General features: G+C 40.8%; 1 protein-coding gene across 1 annotated transcript; it reads right to left on the reverse strand.

Annotated features, from left to right (window-relative positions):
* Positions 1–1,259: 1,259 nt before the first annotated feature.
* Positions 1,260–17,239, reverse strand: RB195_017662 (uncharacterized protein; the record flags this gene model as incomplete). The annotated part of the gene is made up of 23 exons (XM_064184756.1): positions 1,260–1,374; positions 1,438–1,529; positions 1,758–1,856; positions 1,913–2,038; positions 4,957–5,060; positions 5,162–5,302; positions 5,714–5,796; positions 5,852–6,072; positions 7,977–8,045; positions 8,116–8,194; positions 10,083–10,221; positions 10,274–10,352; positions 10,403–10,487; positions 10,638–10,747; positions 11,106–11,226; positions 13,571–13,760; positions 13,861–14,167; positions 14,251–14,373; positions 15,605–15,736; positions 16,030–16,156; positions 16,696–16,792; positions 16,869–17,014; positions 17,094–17,239. The coding sequence occupies 23 exons, from the start codon at positions 17,237–17,239 to the stop codon at positions 1,260–1,262; spliced, it is 2,931 nt and encodes a 976-aa protein (XP_064040637.1).
* Positions 17,240–18,167: the final 928 nt, after the last annotated feature.

Below are 18,167 nucleotides of genomic sequence, written 5' to 3' on the forward strand. Positions count from 1 at the left end.
TATTGTGCTTCCGAAAATACGCAGCGGCTACAATAATAACGCACTTGTATTCGTCCGCCAAAGGCTGGAGAATACGCCGGACTGTACGTAATCGGTTACGCGATATTGCACCATAAACAGGACCATACGCATCGTTTCGGGAACTTCGATACGTTCGCGAATGTCAAAGGACAAAAATGCAGAGAATTTTATCACGCAGCAAAGTTTTTCACTTATCTTAACTGAAGAGGCAATTTCTTAGTCGTCCTTCACATTTTCATCTTCTTTGAGCGAGTTTGGATGCAGAAAAACGGATCAGCGGAAAGATTTGTAGAAAATATCACAGATAAGGTGCGTTTTGTTTATGATTCCATGCAATTTTAACGCATACTGAGAGCAACTTCTCCCTTATCATTTTCCTTATAATACCCCAATTAAAGGCATCACCCCACGAATCTGAGGCGGTGCAGATCTCAGGTGGAGTATTCGTATACGGGATGGGAGACTATCGAGAGGAGGGTGATTCCGTCCATTTCTTCATGATTGCCTAGAAAACGGCCCGGAAGATGGGGCGCCGCTTAAGGCTGGCGCGCTCCAGTCCAACTCCTTGTAGAAAATAATGCGCCAGGACGCCTGAAGCCGTATCTTCCGGACCGTTTTTAACGGCAATTAGGAAGAAATGGACGGAATCATCCCCTTCTCTGTAGTCTCCCATCCCGTATACGAATACTCCACCTGAAATCCGTACCACCTCAGATTCGCGGAGTGATGCCTTTAAAACTGATAACAGGCGGAATTTTGTAAGCTTTCTGATTCTTCATGTTTTTGATCGGTCATTACTTCGCTCTTCTCGGCCTAATATTCTTAATAGAAAATTGAAAGCTGCTTTGCTCCCCTTTAAATAGGGCTAGGGTTTCCAGTTCTACATATATTCGTCAATAAGACCGTGCAATAAGACCGTAGCATGTCTTATGAAGATGTTTCATTTTTAATTTCGGTAGTATGTAACGTCTTCAGAGTAACTGAAGTAAGTTGCTAGTATTTCACTTAGAATAGTCATGTATCTGCTGTCGGATTACACATTACATTTTTATTAACGTGTAATTTAAGGTATTTTTCTTCACTCAACAATTATATAACGCAAATCAAACAAACAATTAAGGTCGTAGTATAAACTCAAATTAACGTGACGAGACCTCACTGTCGACTATCAACACGAAGGTATAAATAAAAAACATTTTTTCCTCTATAAATTTGATATGACTCGAGAAATCATTCTCTTAGCGCCTATTAATACAATCATCCTGTCGGCCTTCAGTGAAAACAAAGTAATACATGATAAGAAAGAGCAAAAAACTGAGCGGATAGAAGACACGGCAAAAGTTGTCCAAGTACCTGGAAAGGTAGGGCGGAGCGAGAAGGTATAAGTGTGCTCAAATGTGGTTATCAGGCCCGAACCTGCCAGTTTTATGATATCGCTGTGCTTTCTGGACCATCATGTCACGTTGATCTTCCGTCATGTCCGCTTTCACTTTTAGGGACCATTTCTTCTAAAATGAAATTCACGCCGTCTAACGTTTGCCGGGGGCCAAGGTTCAAAGTAGACAGGACAGGAAGTGCGGTCTATTCGACGCGTGCTTCCAAACTTTGGATGCGGAGGTCGTAGATGTTCAAATTCAAGGTTTTGAAGTATCCATGTGGTATCAAAACTCATTTTTTTGGTACCACATGGATACTTCGAAACCTTGAATGGGAAAAGAAAAAAAACAAAAACGAACCAATTGATTCGACCGCTTCTCAAATCCGATCACAAACAGGGTTTGTAGCAGAGTGAAAAACACAAATCCTGTGATGAATCCGAACCAGAGATCGATTGCCTGCATTTAATTTTGCGGAAAGGAATACAAAGGGAGAAATCTCACTTAATATACACCTTCAAATAGGATACACTCGGCAAATGTTCTCTTGCTCCCGCAGATTCCGTGGAAAGTGTGAGCAGCACTGTAATTGCTACACCTATACGACCTTCCATAAACTCTTCTGGTAACCATACACCCACCTGAAAAATCATTTCTTACTTACTTTATCGCAAACTGAAATATGATGACCCAAAATATTTCTTGTTTAAAAGAAGCAATGAGCCGCAACTTATTTGTTTGAAAACATCACGAAATTCTTCACAAAATAAAAACAAGAAAGAAAAGAGCGCACTAGAATTTCGCTTCAATTTTATCCAGCAAAGCTGGGGTTTTTTAATGCATCGTGTGATGAGTTGACAGGTCATACTCCTGCTACAGGGAGTAAAAAATCTTCACGCAAGATCCTTTCTCCAATCCCAGAATGCTACAATGGAACAAGGGTTACCAGGGTTTGGGTGACCAACTCAAACCAGAGTGGATGAGCCCATCAGGAGATCTGGGCGTGGAACCCCAAGAGGAAGGGCTCACTAATACTGCTATCCTTGAGCGGTTAACCACCACAAGAAAAATATAACAACTGATTATAGGGACAAATTTTGAAAAGAGCAAACTGAAGCAGAATCGCAGCTGGTTAGTGCCACGAAAGAAAAAGAGGAAAAAAAAGACCGAAATTCTAAACTAAAAACACGAAGCAATCCAATCCATAGTGTGTTAGCAAAGTAACTTCCTCGTCGCCCTTGAAACAATGAAACTACGCCTCTCTTATTCCCATATAGCAGGGACTCGATTTGTGTGAACTGGTTTTGAATATCTTTAAGTTTGGACTAGACATAACTTCAGGAATGAAATTAATCCAACGTGTAACTCTGCACAAGGAGGAATTGAACATAGTTGAGAACAGTTTTCGCCGGAGTTTAGAATAATGCAAATCGAAGTCTCCAGCTCGTTGACTACCGGTTTGTACTTTATTTTTTTTCAATTTGAAGGGCTAAATTGAATATTGTGGGAAGGAAGTGCTTTACTGTAATTCAGTTCGGGAAAGCATCTATAAGACTAGCCCGATGGAAATTTGTAATACTTTCTCCAACTTTTTGGGAATTCTTCAACAACGAATACCAGTCTGGCAATGTTTTGTGCAGAAGTACTAGGAGGCCAGGGTTCCTACCACGCTCATTTTTGAATATAAATGCAGATGGAAGATGATAAGACACAAGAGCGTTTTCTTTTCAGTGACCAAGCAAAATGAGCGGAGAAGTCAAATAGTTCACCAGTTACTACCCTAAAAAGTCGAACTAGCCCTTGTTATTGAACAGTCTTTCAGTTACAAAAGAAGGGTATCCACGGAGCTTCTCCGAAACACAAAGCCTCTGTTTTTGAAAGATCCAAAGTGAAATCATAGGAGAAAGAATAGAAGCAAAGCATTTAAAAAAGGTAAATCCCATTTTCTTGACCATGACACCATTCTGTGAATAGCCAGAGACACTGAGTCGACTGTCGCTGAGTGAGTGAGAGACCGGAAGACTGCTCGTTAAGTCTATGCGAAAAGTGCATTTTGATGGCCTCTGCGAACATTTGAACTTTATGTCAGGATAAGTTTTCAGATTTTGGGATGTCAGATCAGATATCAGATCAGATATCATGATTTTGAGAAGGTAAATACTGCACGCCAGAAAAGAAGAGATGAGACTGCACTACCATGCGGAACGCTAGTTCCCAACGACCAACGCTTGGAATAACTGTTATGGCCTTTTGCAGCCATGTGTCTTTTTTTTTGAAGATACGATTTCGAGCAGCCGAACGGTTGTCCACGAACGTCATGGTTTTCGAGATTGAAAGCCAGCATTTTGTGATTCACTATGTTAAACACTTCAGAAAGTGGAACAGGATTACATCAACTGACTTGTCTTTGTTTACTTCAGTCACACAATCATAAACTGAATCAGACAATAGAAACGTAGTGGAGGACCCAGAAGTAGTGGAAAATGTGTTGTTCGAAGGGAATGGCATCTCTTGGTGATACCCTCTCAATATCACTATTCATTGATTATCATCACTATTCATTGACTATCCTTTCCTTTGATTTTCTTTCTTTTTCTTTTTCCTTTCCAAAGCTTTGCTTGAAGAGTATATAACAGTTAGAAGACAAAAGCTTAGTACGATAAAACACACGTGTACATAGTCGGCGCAAGTGTGTTCAACCGAATGTGTGCGACGCCTCTGCGCAACACGCTCTGCTTAACACATCCTCCCTCTCTGCTTTGCTCTGCCCCAATCGAAAGTGCGTGGCGCTCGTTAAGGGCCCCCCAAAGGGGGGGGGGGAGGAAAGGGGCGGAAACGGACGACCCCAAAACCGTTTCTTCTGTTACAATGGGCAACCTTTTCGCTCCACCCCCGCCTGCGATTCGTCCGAATGGGTTTTCAACGAATCTCAGGAGGGGCGGGGGTGCAAAGGTTGCGCATTACAACAGAAGAAACGGTTTTGGGATCGTCCGTTTCCACTGATGCAGAGAGAAATGGACGGAATGATTCCGTCCATTTCTACCGAGTGCCACGCGCTTTCGATTGGGGCAGAGCAGAGCAGATAGGGAGGATGTGTTAAGCAGAGCGTGTTGCGCAGACGCGTCGCACACATCCGGTTGAACACAATTTGCGCCGACTATGTACACGTATGTGTCATCGTGCTAATAGTATTCCTTATCCAACTTTTGCTTGTGTCTTATAAGTGTTATATACTCTTCAAGCAAGGTTTTGGAAAGGAAAAAGAAAAAGAAAGTAAATCAAAGGAAAGGATAGTCAATGAATAGTGATGATAATCAACGAATAGTTCGCAATGTACTACAGTTGCTGCCGAACGTACATTATGTCGGCAGGAGGCAGCTTATGACGAAATTGATATAGTGCGGAAACCTCAGGAGGAACGCGGTAGAGTTCCTACTGCACCACTGATACAGGGAGAAATTGACGGAATCACCTTCTTCGCCACAATTTACGACTCTGTATGGGCATAACCCACCTGAACAATAACCATAACCATAATCATAACAATTCACTGCCTCACCCATGAAAACATCAACGCCAATGATGTTGGAATATAGGTTTGCGCAATATGAAATCCGACATCTCTTTTGAGTCGAAACACTGCACGAAGACACGAAAAAGCTCCTAAATTGATGAAAATCCGAAGGAATGATGAAATGCGACAAGTAAACAAAATTGAGAAGAAAAAAAAGAAAAATCGAAAAAAATAAATGTGAGAATCATACCTGTTTTTCTTGCTTTCGTGCATACTGTCGGTTCATAACGGTCGATATACAGTTCCGGTAGTTTTACATCGGGATTTTTGTCTATAGCATCAGCTCTACGCGTGAACCATTCGAATCGTACAGTTTCAACAGGGTAGGCGACTTGAAGTAGGAAATTATTCACTTCAAATATTCTTGTCACCTAATTACAGATTGAAGAAATTCGCTAAGAAGGAGCAGGGATGCAATATTCGTACGGAATCCTCCTAGGCAGTTTAACCCTTATGGTCACCTCCTCTAAATACGTCTTCATCGCACTTCCTTTCGATACTTCACTAGACTCGATCTTTTCAGGCTAACTAAGGTCAACCCAAGTGACGTATCGAGATGAGGTACGATAGCACGTGCTTCCGTCGTTGTCGTGATTGGCAAACTAGTGGACTGATCGACTCCGCAGGGTATGTCAACGTCGCTGCTCCACGTCTCCATTTCTGGATGACGATCTTCCAAGTCAGGGCAGCCGGAGTTGACCACACAAATGCACGAAACGCTACAATGGATCAGCAAACTTACAAGACTTAATGAGTAGATCACACGTTTGCTTATCATGCGGATATTTGCACAGTATCAGATTACATGAAGGCGTTATCTTGACCCTGAAATTGTGGTTTATGGCTGAGATTCCAAAAATGGTAGCAAAAAATTACTCACCGCGTTTCGTAGAGCACTAGTCCGTCGGGAAAAATGCGCATAAGAAAGTTGAGAAACGTCACTTCATGAAATTCAGCTTCTTTTGCATTTGCAAAAAATGGATCTGGTCTCCAAATTTTCTCAAGGATTTCTTCTTCCTTGACCAGTATAGGCTTGTCATAAGGATTGACAAGCCGAGCGTCCCGCCATGACATCATCAGATAGATGTCCATATCGTAATCCTAAATGGAAATTGAATTGCAGGAGTCAGATGCTTACTTTAAAGGCAGCAGTATCACGAGACTGACATTCGGTAGCGGACAAAAATCAATTGACAAACGGTTTTTTGAGGTTTTCTTCCCAGAAAATCACTGAATCGACCCCAAATCTGCACCAGATCTGTCATTTGGGATTAGGAACTTTTTTAATCTCAAGTTTATTTTGTGCATTTTTTGTATTTTCTCCCATATTTTTTTATTTTGCTGTTTTTACATTGCACTTACACTTTGGCTAGAACATTCGGAACACGCCAAATGTCCGCAAATCCATTTTTCGAAGAATCGATCAAAGGGATGAGACAAGTCGAATAAGCAAAGCAATTTAACGTCTTCAGAGCGACTGTCCCCGCCTTTGTGAAGAAAGTATTAGCGAAGTAATTGGAGTAATTGGAGCAACCCCTAATACAGCACGAAGCCGAGTCCTCTCAGAATGGATTTTCGGAAATCTGGCGTGTTGAATTTCCTTGCCATAATGTAAATACAAAACAGCGAATCGAAAAAAAAATCTGGCAGAAAAACACAAAAAATGGACAAAATAAAGTAGAAATAAAAAAAAGTGGAAAAGAACATTTTCAATTCTCCGAAAATAATTGTAATCCTAAACAAGCTAAGTAAACTTATTTCTCAGAATGGGTTTGTTATCCCTAGCGACAGATTTAGTGCGAGTTTGGGGACGATTCGATGATTTTTAAAGAAGAAAACCTCAAAAAAACCATTTATCAATTAATTTTTGGCCGCTGCTGTAGTAGGGAACGGTGTGGGAAAATATAAGAGTTCGGGATGTGGAATTTGAGTGTGAGACTATTCAATTTCTCAAGTCGTCGTAAAAATGCCGAGTAAATAGATTTTCTGACCAGCCTATTCAAGTCAAAGCAATGGATAATCTGACGAGACGCACAGCATGAGCAAAGGAGCCCGTTCTAAGGCAACGTATGGACAAACACCGTTCCCACGTTTCGTTCCTCAGGGCCTGTAGGAAGAATTGAGTGAAGCCACACCACACTCGTAATCTACACGCCCAACTCTGTATATTTGCACACGTAACTGTAACTGTGCCTGTTTGGTGACACGTTAATCTTGATCCTTTTTATCCGCAAACGGGATCGTAGATTATGAAGACGGGGGTAGTTCCGCTCATCTCTGCCCGCATCACTGTAAACAGCCGGCTCCGGAATGCTGATTTGTGATATCTATTGAAACGCCCCACTCCTTGCTCCGCCTCTGCCCTGCGATTCGTCGAAAATCAATTCGGACTGCCCCGATAGGCAGTAAGTGACGCTTCGCGTGCAAGGGTAGAGCGAAGCCGGCTGCTTGCAGTGATTCAGGGAAAGATTAGCGGAACCACCCCGGTCTCCATAATCTACGACCCTGTGTACCGATACTCTCCTGAAATCCGTACCACCCCAGATTCGTGGTATGCTGCCTTTAAGCAGCCTACTCATAAACTTGAGTTTTACTCGAGTAGGCTGCTGAGGTGACTTCATTGGTTTTTGACCGCCCACGCGTGAACGCGGTGCGCACACAAGAGTAAGGCGATCTGATTTCGTAGGAAACAACGTCATATTGCACGCCATATTTTTACGACGATCAACGCGGATGAGCAGAGCTACACTCGTTTCCGAAATCTGCAGTAGGAACTCTACCGCGTTCCTCCTGAGGTTTCCGCACTATATCAATTTCGTCATAAGCTGCCTCCTGCCGACATAATGTGTACGTTCGGCAGCAACTGTAGTACATTGCGATTGAACGTTTTGATCTGTGAAATCTCTGATCAATGATCTATATAATCTAGAATTCCATTTCATGTTTTCGTTAACTTCTCGCTTATAAACTACAGCCTTATGCAATTCTCTCTAAGGAAAGGTTACCATTGTAGATGTCTGGAAGTTTGACATTGATTCGATGTAGATCCCAAAACGAACAACAACTGCGCTTCCCTAAAAATAACATTTACTTGTCAAATAAATTAGAATACCATTTTGCTCCTTATTCAATTTAAAGGTTTACCTGAAACACAATGGGAGCAGAAAATGGGTCATACTGATTTTTGTTGAGCACTGGGAGTATGAAACTTCCACCAAGTGTTCTGGAAAGACCAGTAGTAAGATCTTCAGAAGTAAAACATCAAAGATTCAAGTCATTCTCAAGAGAGTTTTCCGATTTGCTCAAAATTCTCTGATTTGACGCATGTTGCAGAACTCTACACCTGAGAAGGCAACCAAATTTGACCAGTAGTTATCAAAACCTAACAACGAAGAATTGTTGGTTAGGGTCTAGTCAGCACAGATCAAAATAAACCAGTTTATTTTTTTTATCAAGGCTGTTTTGTAAAGTTGTAAGATGTCAAGAGCCGCAAACGTACCTTTCATACGTCGTTTCCTTCCGTGGCATGGAAAATGACTACTAAAAACGTTTTCGGAAGTTCAGAGAGTCTTCCTTCACCCTTTGTTGCATCTTGCTGCTTTTTTTTGTAAGTCCTTAGCGGTGTATATGTAATATTAGGTCATTTGTGAATATTTGGCACTGCGCGATTTCCCTTCTTGACACGGGCTGTTTTATAATTGATAATAATTTGAAATAAAATTTTTATATCCCATGCACTCTCCCTCATATTTGATTGCATTCTGTTTGCTCCTCCACCATTTCATTCGGTTCGACTCATATTTGTTCACAGTTGTTTCCTCGCATGCGTTTTCTTCAGCTGCTGACGCAAACTACATCTTTTTTGCACTTCTTTTGTTTTTGCATATCTACATTGCGAAAAGCCTTCTATTTGATTCGCTTCTTTGGTTTCCTAGCTTTTCCAGTCCCGTAGTACTCTACTCCTACTCCCTCTACAATACTGAAAGGTAAATTACACGGTGTATTATGGTACGGTGCCAGCCAGTGCGACCTGAACTCAGAATCATTAGAAGTTGAGAAGCGCCAAGTACTTCCCAGACATTACAATGCCTTGCAAGAGTTAGTAAACGTGTCAGGCCAGTATTTTTGTGCTTTCAAAGAAGTGTTGAACCCATTTATTGAATTTATTGACTCCGTAGAGATGAAAGTCTTGCTTGGCCCAGGACGACTTCGACAACCTATACGGAGTCGAAAGTCTTTGACTTCCGAGATTTCAGTGCGAACTTTGTTTCATTCCTGGTGCTGCTGGTTTTCATTTTGGTGAGCGTCCCTGGGCAGGAGCCAAATTTGTTCAGGTAGGCGGATGAGTGCGATGAGCATTCGACGTTAAGAAGGGATAATTCGAAGGATTGTGGGCCTAAAGGAAGCAAATTACGTCAGACTTGAAGGCAGCTTGTCACAAAATTGACATGGTACGGGTACATCATTGAAAACGTACAGTTTCGATGGTAGGTTACGGAAATGGACGTGAAAACTGCTTTAGTTGCTAAGAGGTACGTTAGAATTGTTTAGTTCCTTGTACACTCTCCGGTCTCCTCAGCAATCCATTCATTGTTTTTACTTGAATAGGATACTGAAGAGACTTCATTATTCTTTGACCGCTCATGGACGCAGCGCGTTCGCAACGACGGCGCGTTGCAACTGATTTCGTGGGAAAGGACGTCATCTTCCACGCCGTTTTATGATTATGATCATGGGAAAATGAGCGAAACCACTTCAGTTTTCGAAATCCTCGACCCGAACTGTACGTTTATCTCGGGGTTTTTGTACCAATTCATTTTGATAAGCTGCTTTTAAAAGATTTACCGCGTTCTGTGCCTTACATATATGTGGGAAGTCTAGTTAAAGTTAAAGGATATATGTCTAGTTAAAGTAAGATATCTTGTTACACAAACGCGCAGTCAGTTTTGCTCCAAACGACGTGGAGAGACCTCAGCTCCACAGCTCCACAGCTCAGCTGGAGCGAAGGACCCACTACGAGCCCAAGCGCTAGCGCGATGGCACTACGGCTCAACTCGTTTTGACCGAAGTGTAAGTGCAAATGTTGGTGGTTACGGGCAAATCAACCTTACTTTGTCGATCCATTTGTTCTGCTTAGGATATCGTCCACCTCGGTGTCATTTCTGAGTTTTTCTGCAAGTGCCGTGAGATTCACACCAGCAGCTTCCAGCGCGGTGATGTTCACTCCAATTGGTCCTTCGATTTCCACACCTGATATGGAGCTACTACTCGGACTTTTTCTTTTTACAATAATCCCACTCACCTTCAAAGCTACTGCTGTCAAACTCGTCAATGGATTTCGGTACATAGTCTGCGCAAATCCCAGGAAGATACAAACCTACCTAAACTCAAGTTTAAGTCAAATTCAATGCCGAAGTTTGAAGTCCCCCACGTTTTCGTAGCGTTTCAGTGCATCCGCAGGGATTTTGAGCGCAAGACCTTCGACAGCCTCCGTCGAAGAAAGCAGTAGTGTAGGACTAGAGTGAGACAAGAATTATTTTTCTAAGAAACTCTCCAACATTTGGATCCATACTCCAGTCTTGTAACAGGACTAGAGTATAGACACTGTGATTCTTTACGGTAACTTACACCGTAGTGCAAATAGTAATTACACGCAGATGACGTACTGAGCTTCTTCCGAATATTCGATCTTGATCCATTTGTATTCGGTAGCATTTTTTCGCTGCCCTTCTCCAGCATCTGTTACATCCTCAAGACTTTCCGTGAAGACTTTGTTCTAAACATAAGTATCCATTTGTTTTATCTAGAAAACAAATAATTGTTAGCATTTTCCTTTCCGCATTATGTTCGGAATTAGTTACGGACATAATTCAAAAGGAAAATGTCAATATGAAGCTCTTCATTTTGAACATATGTACTGTACTTAAGCTTTTCCAACGAATTCAACGAAATTCTGGCACTGTCTTCTGAATCACTTGTTTGCAGAATAATTTTTCATAATTATTTTATAATAATTATTTGATTTGAATCCTATGACAAGGAGGAAGCTGGATCTCTTCCAAACCAGACCAACCAACCAATCATAACTGGACATTATTTCCAGAAACAATTCTTTTGTTATCTAAGTTACTCACCATCGTTAGCAGCCAGTCATCATCGTCGTCATTATCAGGGCTTGTTGCTTCAGGTTTTCTTTCATTTTCCTTTTCTTCTTCACGCTTTGTGCGGTGGTGGTGTATTACCTTGTAATGACCGCTGCAATGTTTAACATCGTGAAAATAGTGAAAAATAGGTATTCAATCCATTACGCAGAAATTTACAATTATGTCACAGAAAGGTACTTTGAGAGATAGGTTGTTAACCGAAATATACGACTCATTTTAGTAGGGTCGTCGAAAAAAATAGGCAGTTGTGGCAGAAAATGGTTCGCATGAATGGAAGTCCAAAGTGCCATTATTATGAATACCAAAAAAAAAAGAAATATGTTGGACGATTATAAACAAAATGCGCCGTGCTACCTGCGCCAGACGAGTACGTAAGGGGCAGCTGTTCGGGCTGTGTTTTCGTTTCGTCATCTCGATTTCTCTAATTTAGCATTTTTTAGATCGTGTCAGCACCGTGTACTGGTGTATATAGAATGTTATTTATTAGGCTGGACAGAAAGTCTTGTCATAAATTGTCATTTTTTCTGCTTTATTTTTTCGAAATCAGCTTACAACAGAAATTAATCAGTAATATAATCACCATTATTAATTACAACAATGTCCCACCTAATGGGCAGGATAGCGGTCCCTTTCTCCTTGAAGGCCTTGTGAAAGCAGCTCATAAAACAGCATTCCCCTCGAATCCCGGAAGCAACAAGGGAGACCCTTCTTAGGAGGTCCGATTTGGCTTGCGTCGGCGGGTTTTCTCCTCGAGGGAGTCACACGGCGCGTTGCGCGTTAGAGTCGTAGAGGACCCAACTTTCATCTCTAGTAATAAGATCTTCGAGAAACTTCTTTTCATTGAGGGCGAAGAAGGAGAGACTGACAGATGGTTACCCGGGTAAACTGCTATCCGTCAAGGAGAGAGGAATCCATAGAGCCAGCACTTTTCTGTAGCCGAGGGCCTGGAGGCGAGTGACGACCGTTGAATGGCTACATCCGGACCTCGTAGCAAGACTGCTTGTCTTCGAAGTTGGTGTTTCCGCCTGCGAAGCGAGTGAACCAATGCTTGACAGTCCTGATGGTGCCCTTGCCGAATCTGCTGTTGATTTTGAGGGCTGCTTCCGTTGCTCCAATGCTGCCACGCCATTCACAGAAAATGATAGCTCGATAGCAAGATGATTAGCTTTCGTGAGTTTGAACTCGAATTGTACTGGGGAGTCATGTACGTGAGCGGTTGCGTGATACGTGATATCAGGCAGGAGATCCCTCTACATAAAAAGTTCGCTTATAGTGAAGGGTCAGTCGGTTCGTTAGTTCAGTGCGACACCTTGTAGCGGGGAGCTGCTAAACTTGAAGGCAAAGTCCAATGCGCTAGTACAGTGCGATCGAAACGTTGGTGTCTCCGAGCTTATTTTCCGGAAGTGGAGACGGTTATAGCCGAACCATGAGCGACTAAGAGGACGTTGACAGGACTCGGAGCTCCTTCGGGTCTTAGCGAGGGGGCCCAAGCCTGAGCAGTTGAGAAGGCGTGCGTGGCGCCAAAACGATTGGTGCAGTAAGAATTGGTGGTGCCCTCCAATTGTATTTGTTTATTGAGGACAAATGTTAGCTGCCTTTTGTATGAGTGAAGAGAATGAAGGGACAAGGTGTTCCCTCATTTCCTCTATCAATACTTACAGGTGGGGATGAAACGCCCTAACCTCAACAATTGTGCAATTTCAAAATTACTTGAATGTAATAGTCTTTCTACGGCCTTGTATCATCTGAAAAGTAACTGCCAACAACTTACAGTTACGTATAGGTTTCGAGCAGGAAAACTATTGTGGTGTATTGTATAGCTTAACTACATACTGTATATTGACATGCAGTCCTTCATAAATGTGTGATGTCGTTATGTATGACCGTAGCTATTCCTTTGTAGTGTAGTGTTTAAAATGGATAGTTTTTGTAGGGCTAAGATAATAGTTAACCGTGTGCGCTAGTCTTCTTATATGCAAAATAACATGCAGGATGACTTCTGAACACTCCAAATTACTCTCGTATATGGATTTCTAATGCAGAACTGCGATATCTGCTATTGGTAAGCTTGTAATTATTAGTGGGGCCGGTGTGGTGTGGATAAAGGTCCGCACCAGCCGCACGGTCGATGGTTCGAAACTGCCCTAGTGCAAACCAAGCCTTTCATTGATGATCGGGTTTGATAAATTGGTACCAGACTTGTCTGGAAAGAAGAAAACATTGATTTGATCCTCGGCTGCGCCCCGCAAGTCATTGTAGACCAACACGCGTTCCGAAACCCGAACGATTACGAATTGCAGTAAAAACGCATTGGCGCATCCTAATTGGATTGATGCGCCAGAGACTCTACCTCTATGAGTTTTAATTATTTTGTTTTGTTAACTCATAGATGGAAAATGAATAATGATTCAACTCAAGTTTGTGGAAAAACCTACTGTTGATAATTGTTTTCTGGATAGTCCTCCATACGATCTATCACGTCGTTATTAACCATCCATGGACTATTTTTTGTTTTTTCATTAAGATCAGAAATTTGTGGTGGGTCTCCATTTGTTTTCCACTTCCCCACTTCTTCTACTTTAACTATATGATTGGCTGCTTCTTCTACAACCAGAAATGAAGCCCCTGCAATGAATAATTATTATTAATATCTACTCAGTGTGAAATCGATGAATTATCGAAACTTCCGCAAGGAAGCTTCGGCAGATTCCGAGATTCTCTTTACCTTCTTCTTCTGGAGCAACTACAGATTTCTTGATTTCTTTTGCAACACCGTATTTAAAATCCATGCTTTGTTCTGGAATCCCAGCGCGTTCCATTTCAACAGCGTATCTAATATTTTTGTCTACTTCTGGAGCTTTCGTCTGTTCGAGTAGCTCGTCCTTGACAGTTGCAACTACATCAGTTTCTTCTATTATCGACGTCTTCTCTGTGGAGAAGGTGGGCACAATTCCCTTAGTGGAGTTTTCGACCAACTCGTCGAGCATCTTTGCCAATGTTGCAAGTTTTTCAATGTCAGGAGTGAGATCCACCTAAGAGGTGTAAGGAATTTGTACACAAATATTTCTTTCAAACCACAAATAGTGGTTACGAACACCAACAAACCCCAGCATACTTTGAAAGGCTCGCAAATAAGGGACTTCTCTGTGATACCAATATTCTTAGCATCAGTGGTGTCTCGAAACCAAAGTGTGCGACCGTGATCACCGCATATCTCTTTGTAGACTAGTCCGACTGCCTAGAAAACTGAACTTTTTGAAAAATCCTATCTGAAGAAAACTTGAGTGAAAGGTTCATAAATATGTACGTCAGAAACCCAAGTCCATTCTAGTCTATTCTTTCGTTTCAATAACTTCATAATTATCCACATCCATCTTATGTTGTGAATTAAGGTAAAGCCACCAAAATAGTGGCGATAAGGATGTTACAGGCGAAATATGATGCACTCGTGTTGACAATACGGAAAAAACGACCGCACTTTTTGAAAAATTTCTACAAAAGAGGTCTCCTGAGATCGCATAACCCACAAATCGTGCCGCCATCTTGGAATGTGGTTTAGCCCCGCGTATTTACGTGAAAATCGTCGGCACGTCAGTGAGTTAAAGAATATAATTATTTAGAGTCTCTATCCAAAGGCCCCGTACCACGAAACGACGTGGTAGGTAAACATAAAAAATAAGTTCGGGATGCAGATTACGGAAACGTTATTATTATTTGATTACGCGAAACATTTTCCTTAATCGCAAAAAAAAACAGTGTGGAAGAAGGCGCTCATTCCTACAAAATCGGTTCCAAGGTTTATACTTATGCACGAGCGAGCGGTCGTAGATTAAGAAGCTTTCCCCAGCAGTTTATTCAAGTGAAAGCAATGAAATGGCTGGTGAGAGGATCGGAGCAGGCACAAGGACGTGTGTTCTGTTGTACCTCGAAAGAATTAAAGCAATTCCCACGCAGTTTTTTAGGATGATCAGGGAAGAATTGAGCCGCCTTTAAAAAATGTAGAAACGTTGACTTTGGTATGATGGGGTTCACAATAGACATGAAGGAAATTAAGAAGCGCGGATACAAATTTAGCTTAGGATGTGCATTTCGGGAACTAGAAATTTGGAGTAGTTTTTCCTGAAAATTTTCGAAGTAAATTTGAGATGGGGAAATCCAGAGGGGTGCAGTAATAATAAAAGTAGTATTGAGAAAGAAGTATTGGATGGATGAAACCTTAATAAAAGTTACTACCAAGTGACTTACCAGTAATTCTATCTTGAATTTTTTTTTAAACTATAAATGAGAAAAGTTGGAGTCAAAGTTAGAGTTTCTAGAACTTGCTGTTCTTTGACTGCCGGCGTTCTCATTTCTTCCACCTAACCTCAGTGCCCATAAATGGTTTTATACCATTGACATAGGTTCTATTTTCCTTCACAACTTTTACCTCGGGGTCAATGTTTATAAATGTAGGAGCTAGAAAGTCACACCTTGTACTCGTCCAGCAACTTCTCGTTCAATCCAATTTTCTTCAGCTTCTTTTTCTCCTTTATCAATTCGGTTTCCTTCAATTTTTTTGCCAGTTCTTCCAAAGAAATCGAGTCCTCAGAAGAGGTGCTATTCTGAAGTGTGAGGTGTTTTTGTTCGGTACTAGAGCGTTATTTCTTAAACATTTTCGTAAACCAACAAACACTTAAACATTAATTGAACGAGGATTTGAGTGGATGGATGATTGATGAGATGAATGCTCAAGCGAATGAATCTGTGAGTAAGTAAGTGAATGAATAAACATAAGAGCGAATAATTGGGCTAGTAGATTGGAAGTGAGGAGAGGAGTTTGTGATTGAATGTAGAAGGACTGAAAAAGAACGAATGAACGTATGAATACATATTTGCATTAACTGGAAAGCATTACCCTGTCTTCTTCCTCAGAGGTTAAGTTCAAGCTCCAGTACGTTCGCCACGATTGACATTCAGGAAGTGAAGTTGTGTTCAATTTGAAATCTTCTGCTTTATAACTGGCGTCGATCCACAACACTGTTCTTGCAATAATCATTATCGCTTTGGATAATTATTGATTGAAAGAAATATTTGACTATTATTCAATTTTTGTTCTTAAACTTGTAATTATATGAAAGAATGAATATAAACGTTAATTAAATAAATGCGCACAAATAAATATGATTGATAGGGGTGACTTTCCCTGCGGGTGAGGGGTGACTTTTCCTGATTTTTCCAAAAAAATTAAATGGAATGAAACCGAATCCATAGCGTGTAAAAATAAGTATTATTCTCTAACTTCTTTTAATTTAAATCCAAACCTAAAAAGACTTGAAGGTAGAATTCTTCATAATTTGGAACACAGCTTTCTATCTTCAATTTTAAGAAATTCTATTTATTTTTGTAAATAAGGTTTCATTTCTACCTAAAAATTGATTGTTTGAATGTACAGAGGTGAGCACGTTTGAGAATTTTTGTAATACCAATTAAGAACCCATAAGAAAATCTAAGAGAGCTCTAAAATACCTTTTTTCGCTGATAATAATTATTTAATTTGTCTCGATGCATAACTGGAGCTCACCTGTTCGCTGCGTCGTCCAACGAAGACGAGTACTCCTCTTCCACTTGCTTAGTAAGATTCGAAATATCTCCCACACCATTCAGCAATGCACTAACTACTGTAATAATGAGTAAAACGAATCTTCTGATGGAGTTTGCTTACTGAATCAGGACAATGTGCAAAAAGAAACCAACTATCAAATTCCGTTGTTGCTGTTGTTTCTTCCGACTTTTCATTAAGCGTTACGGGGATTTCTGTCACCACCTCAGTTTCTTGTGTTGTTGAGGACGATTTTGAAGTTTCATGGGCAGTTGAATTTTTGTTTTTTTCGCTTGATTCTCTGAAAGAATGTATCCTACCATATTAGTTCAGCCCGCCTGTTGGTCCATGAAACGATTCAGAAAAAAATGAGATCTCACAGCTCTTTGTTGGAATCCTCGTCAGGACGAGCCCAATCAATTTCGTTAGGTTTATCGAATGAGCGTTCGGCACCGCTAGTTTTTCGTCGTGGAAAAACTACAGTAATTTCCATTAACAAAACGATGGCTATCACTTCCCATCTCATCTGCAACAGTAATAACATCACCACAGTAGCAATTTCACATTTTCGCAGGTGAAACGCCGCAGCACGAAACCTCATGATTTCGTTGATGTTTTGACACGTTTTTCGATATAAGCTGAACAGTTATTATGATAATAAATCCGAAAATATATAAGGATGCAAAAAAATAGATATAATATATAATGCAAAGATTATGTAAATATTATAAAATAAGAAGTGAAATAATAAATTATACATGAGACACAAATAAAATATATAGACTAAACTAGATCTTGTACAGTAAAGGAATTAGGAGATAGTATAAAGTTCTACAGAACTGCTATTTTATATGACATATTTTGTTGAAAATATGATGCGACCCTATGAAAAACGTGCTACTAAGAATGTTTCAAATGTTGTATACAGAAAAATCTTCGCTCACTTTTCAGATCCTTCATTTACGTGAGGTGATAGTGTACCCTCTGAACGCAAGTAGGGATTAATGCATATATAAATGTTTTTTCTTGATCCCCGAAATGATCCGAAATTCAATCTGAGCCACTGATTTTTGAAAAACGGCCTAATCATGGCCGTTTGGCTCTACTTGTTCTTTTCAAATAGTCATCTTTTAAGGAATTCAAAAAAGCGACAGTAAGAGGCGGTGACATCTGCGAACGTATGGTGACAAAGTGAGGGGCAGTACTGTACATGCACTCCTGCTTTGCGTGGTAGCACTGGACGGAAAAAAAATGCAAATCATCTCTCCCTCTGCTCTACCTAGGTCTAGCAAGGACTAATCTACCAAGTTCTTCTACTCTACCGGTAAAAGATCTTTTTCTATTTTCTTTAAACTGAGAACGACATTGGTTTCTAAAGATTTTACTTTGAATGCGCGTAGAAACTGAATCGTTAAAGGCATCACCCCACGAATTTGAGGTGGTGCCGATTTCCG

The sequence above is a fragment of the Necator americanus genome, chromosome II (genome assembly GCF_031761385.1).
Source record: "Necator americanus strain Aroian chromosome II, whole genome shotgun sequence".
NCBI lineage: Eukaryota > Metazoa > Nematoda > Chromadorea > Rhabditida > Ancylostomatidae > Necator > Necator americanus.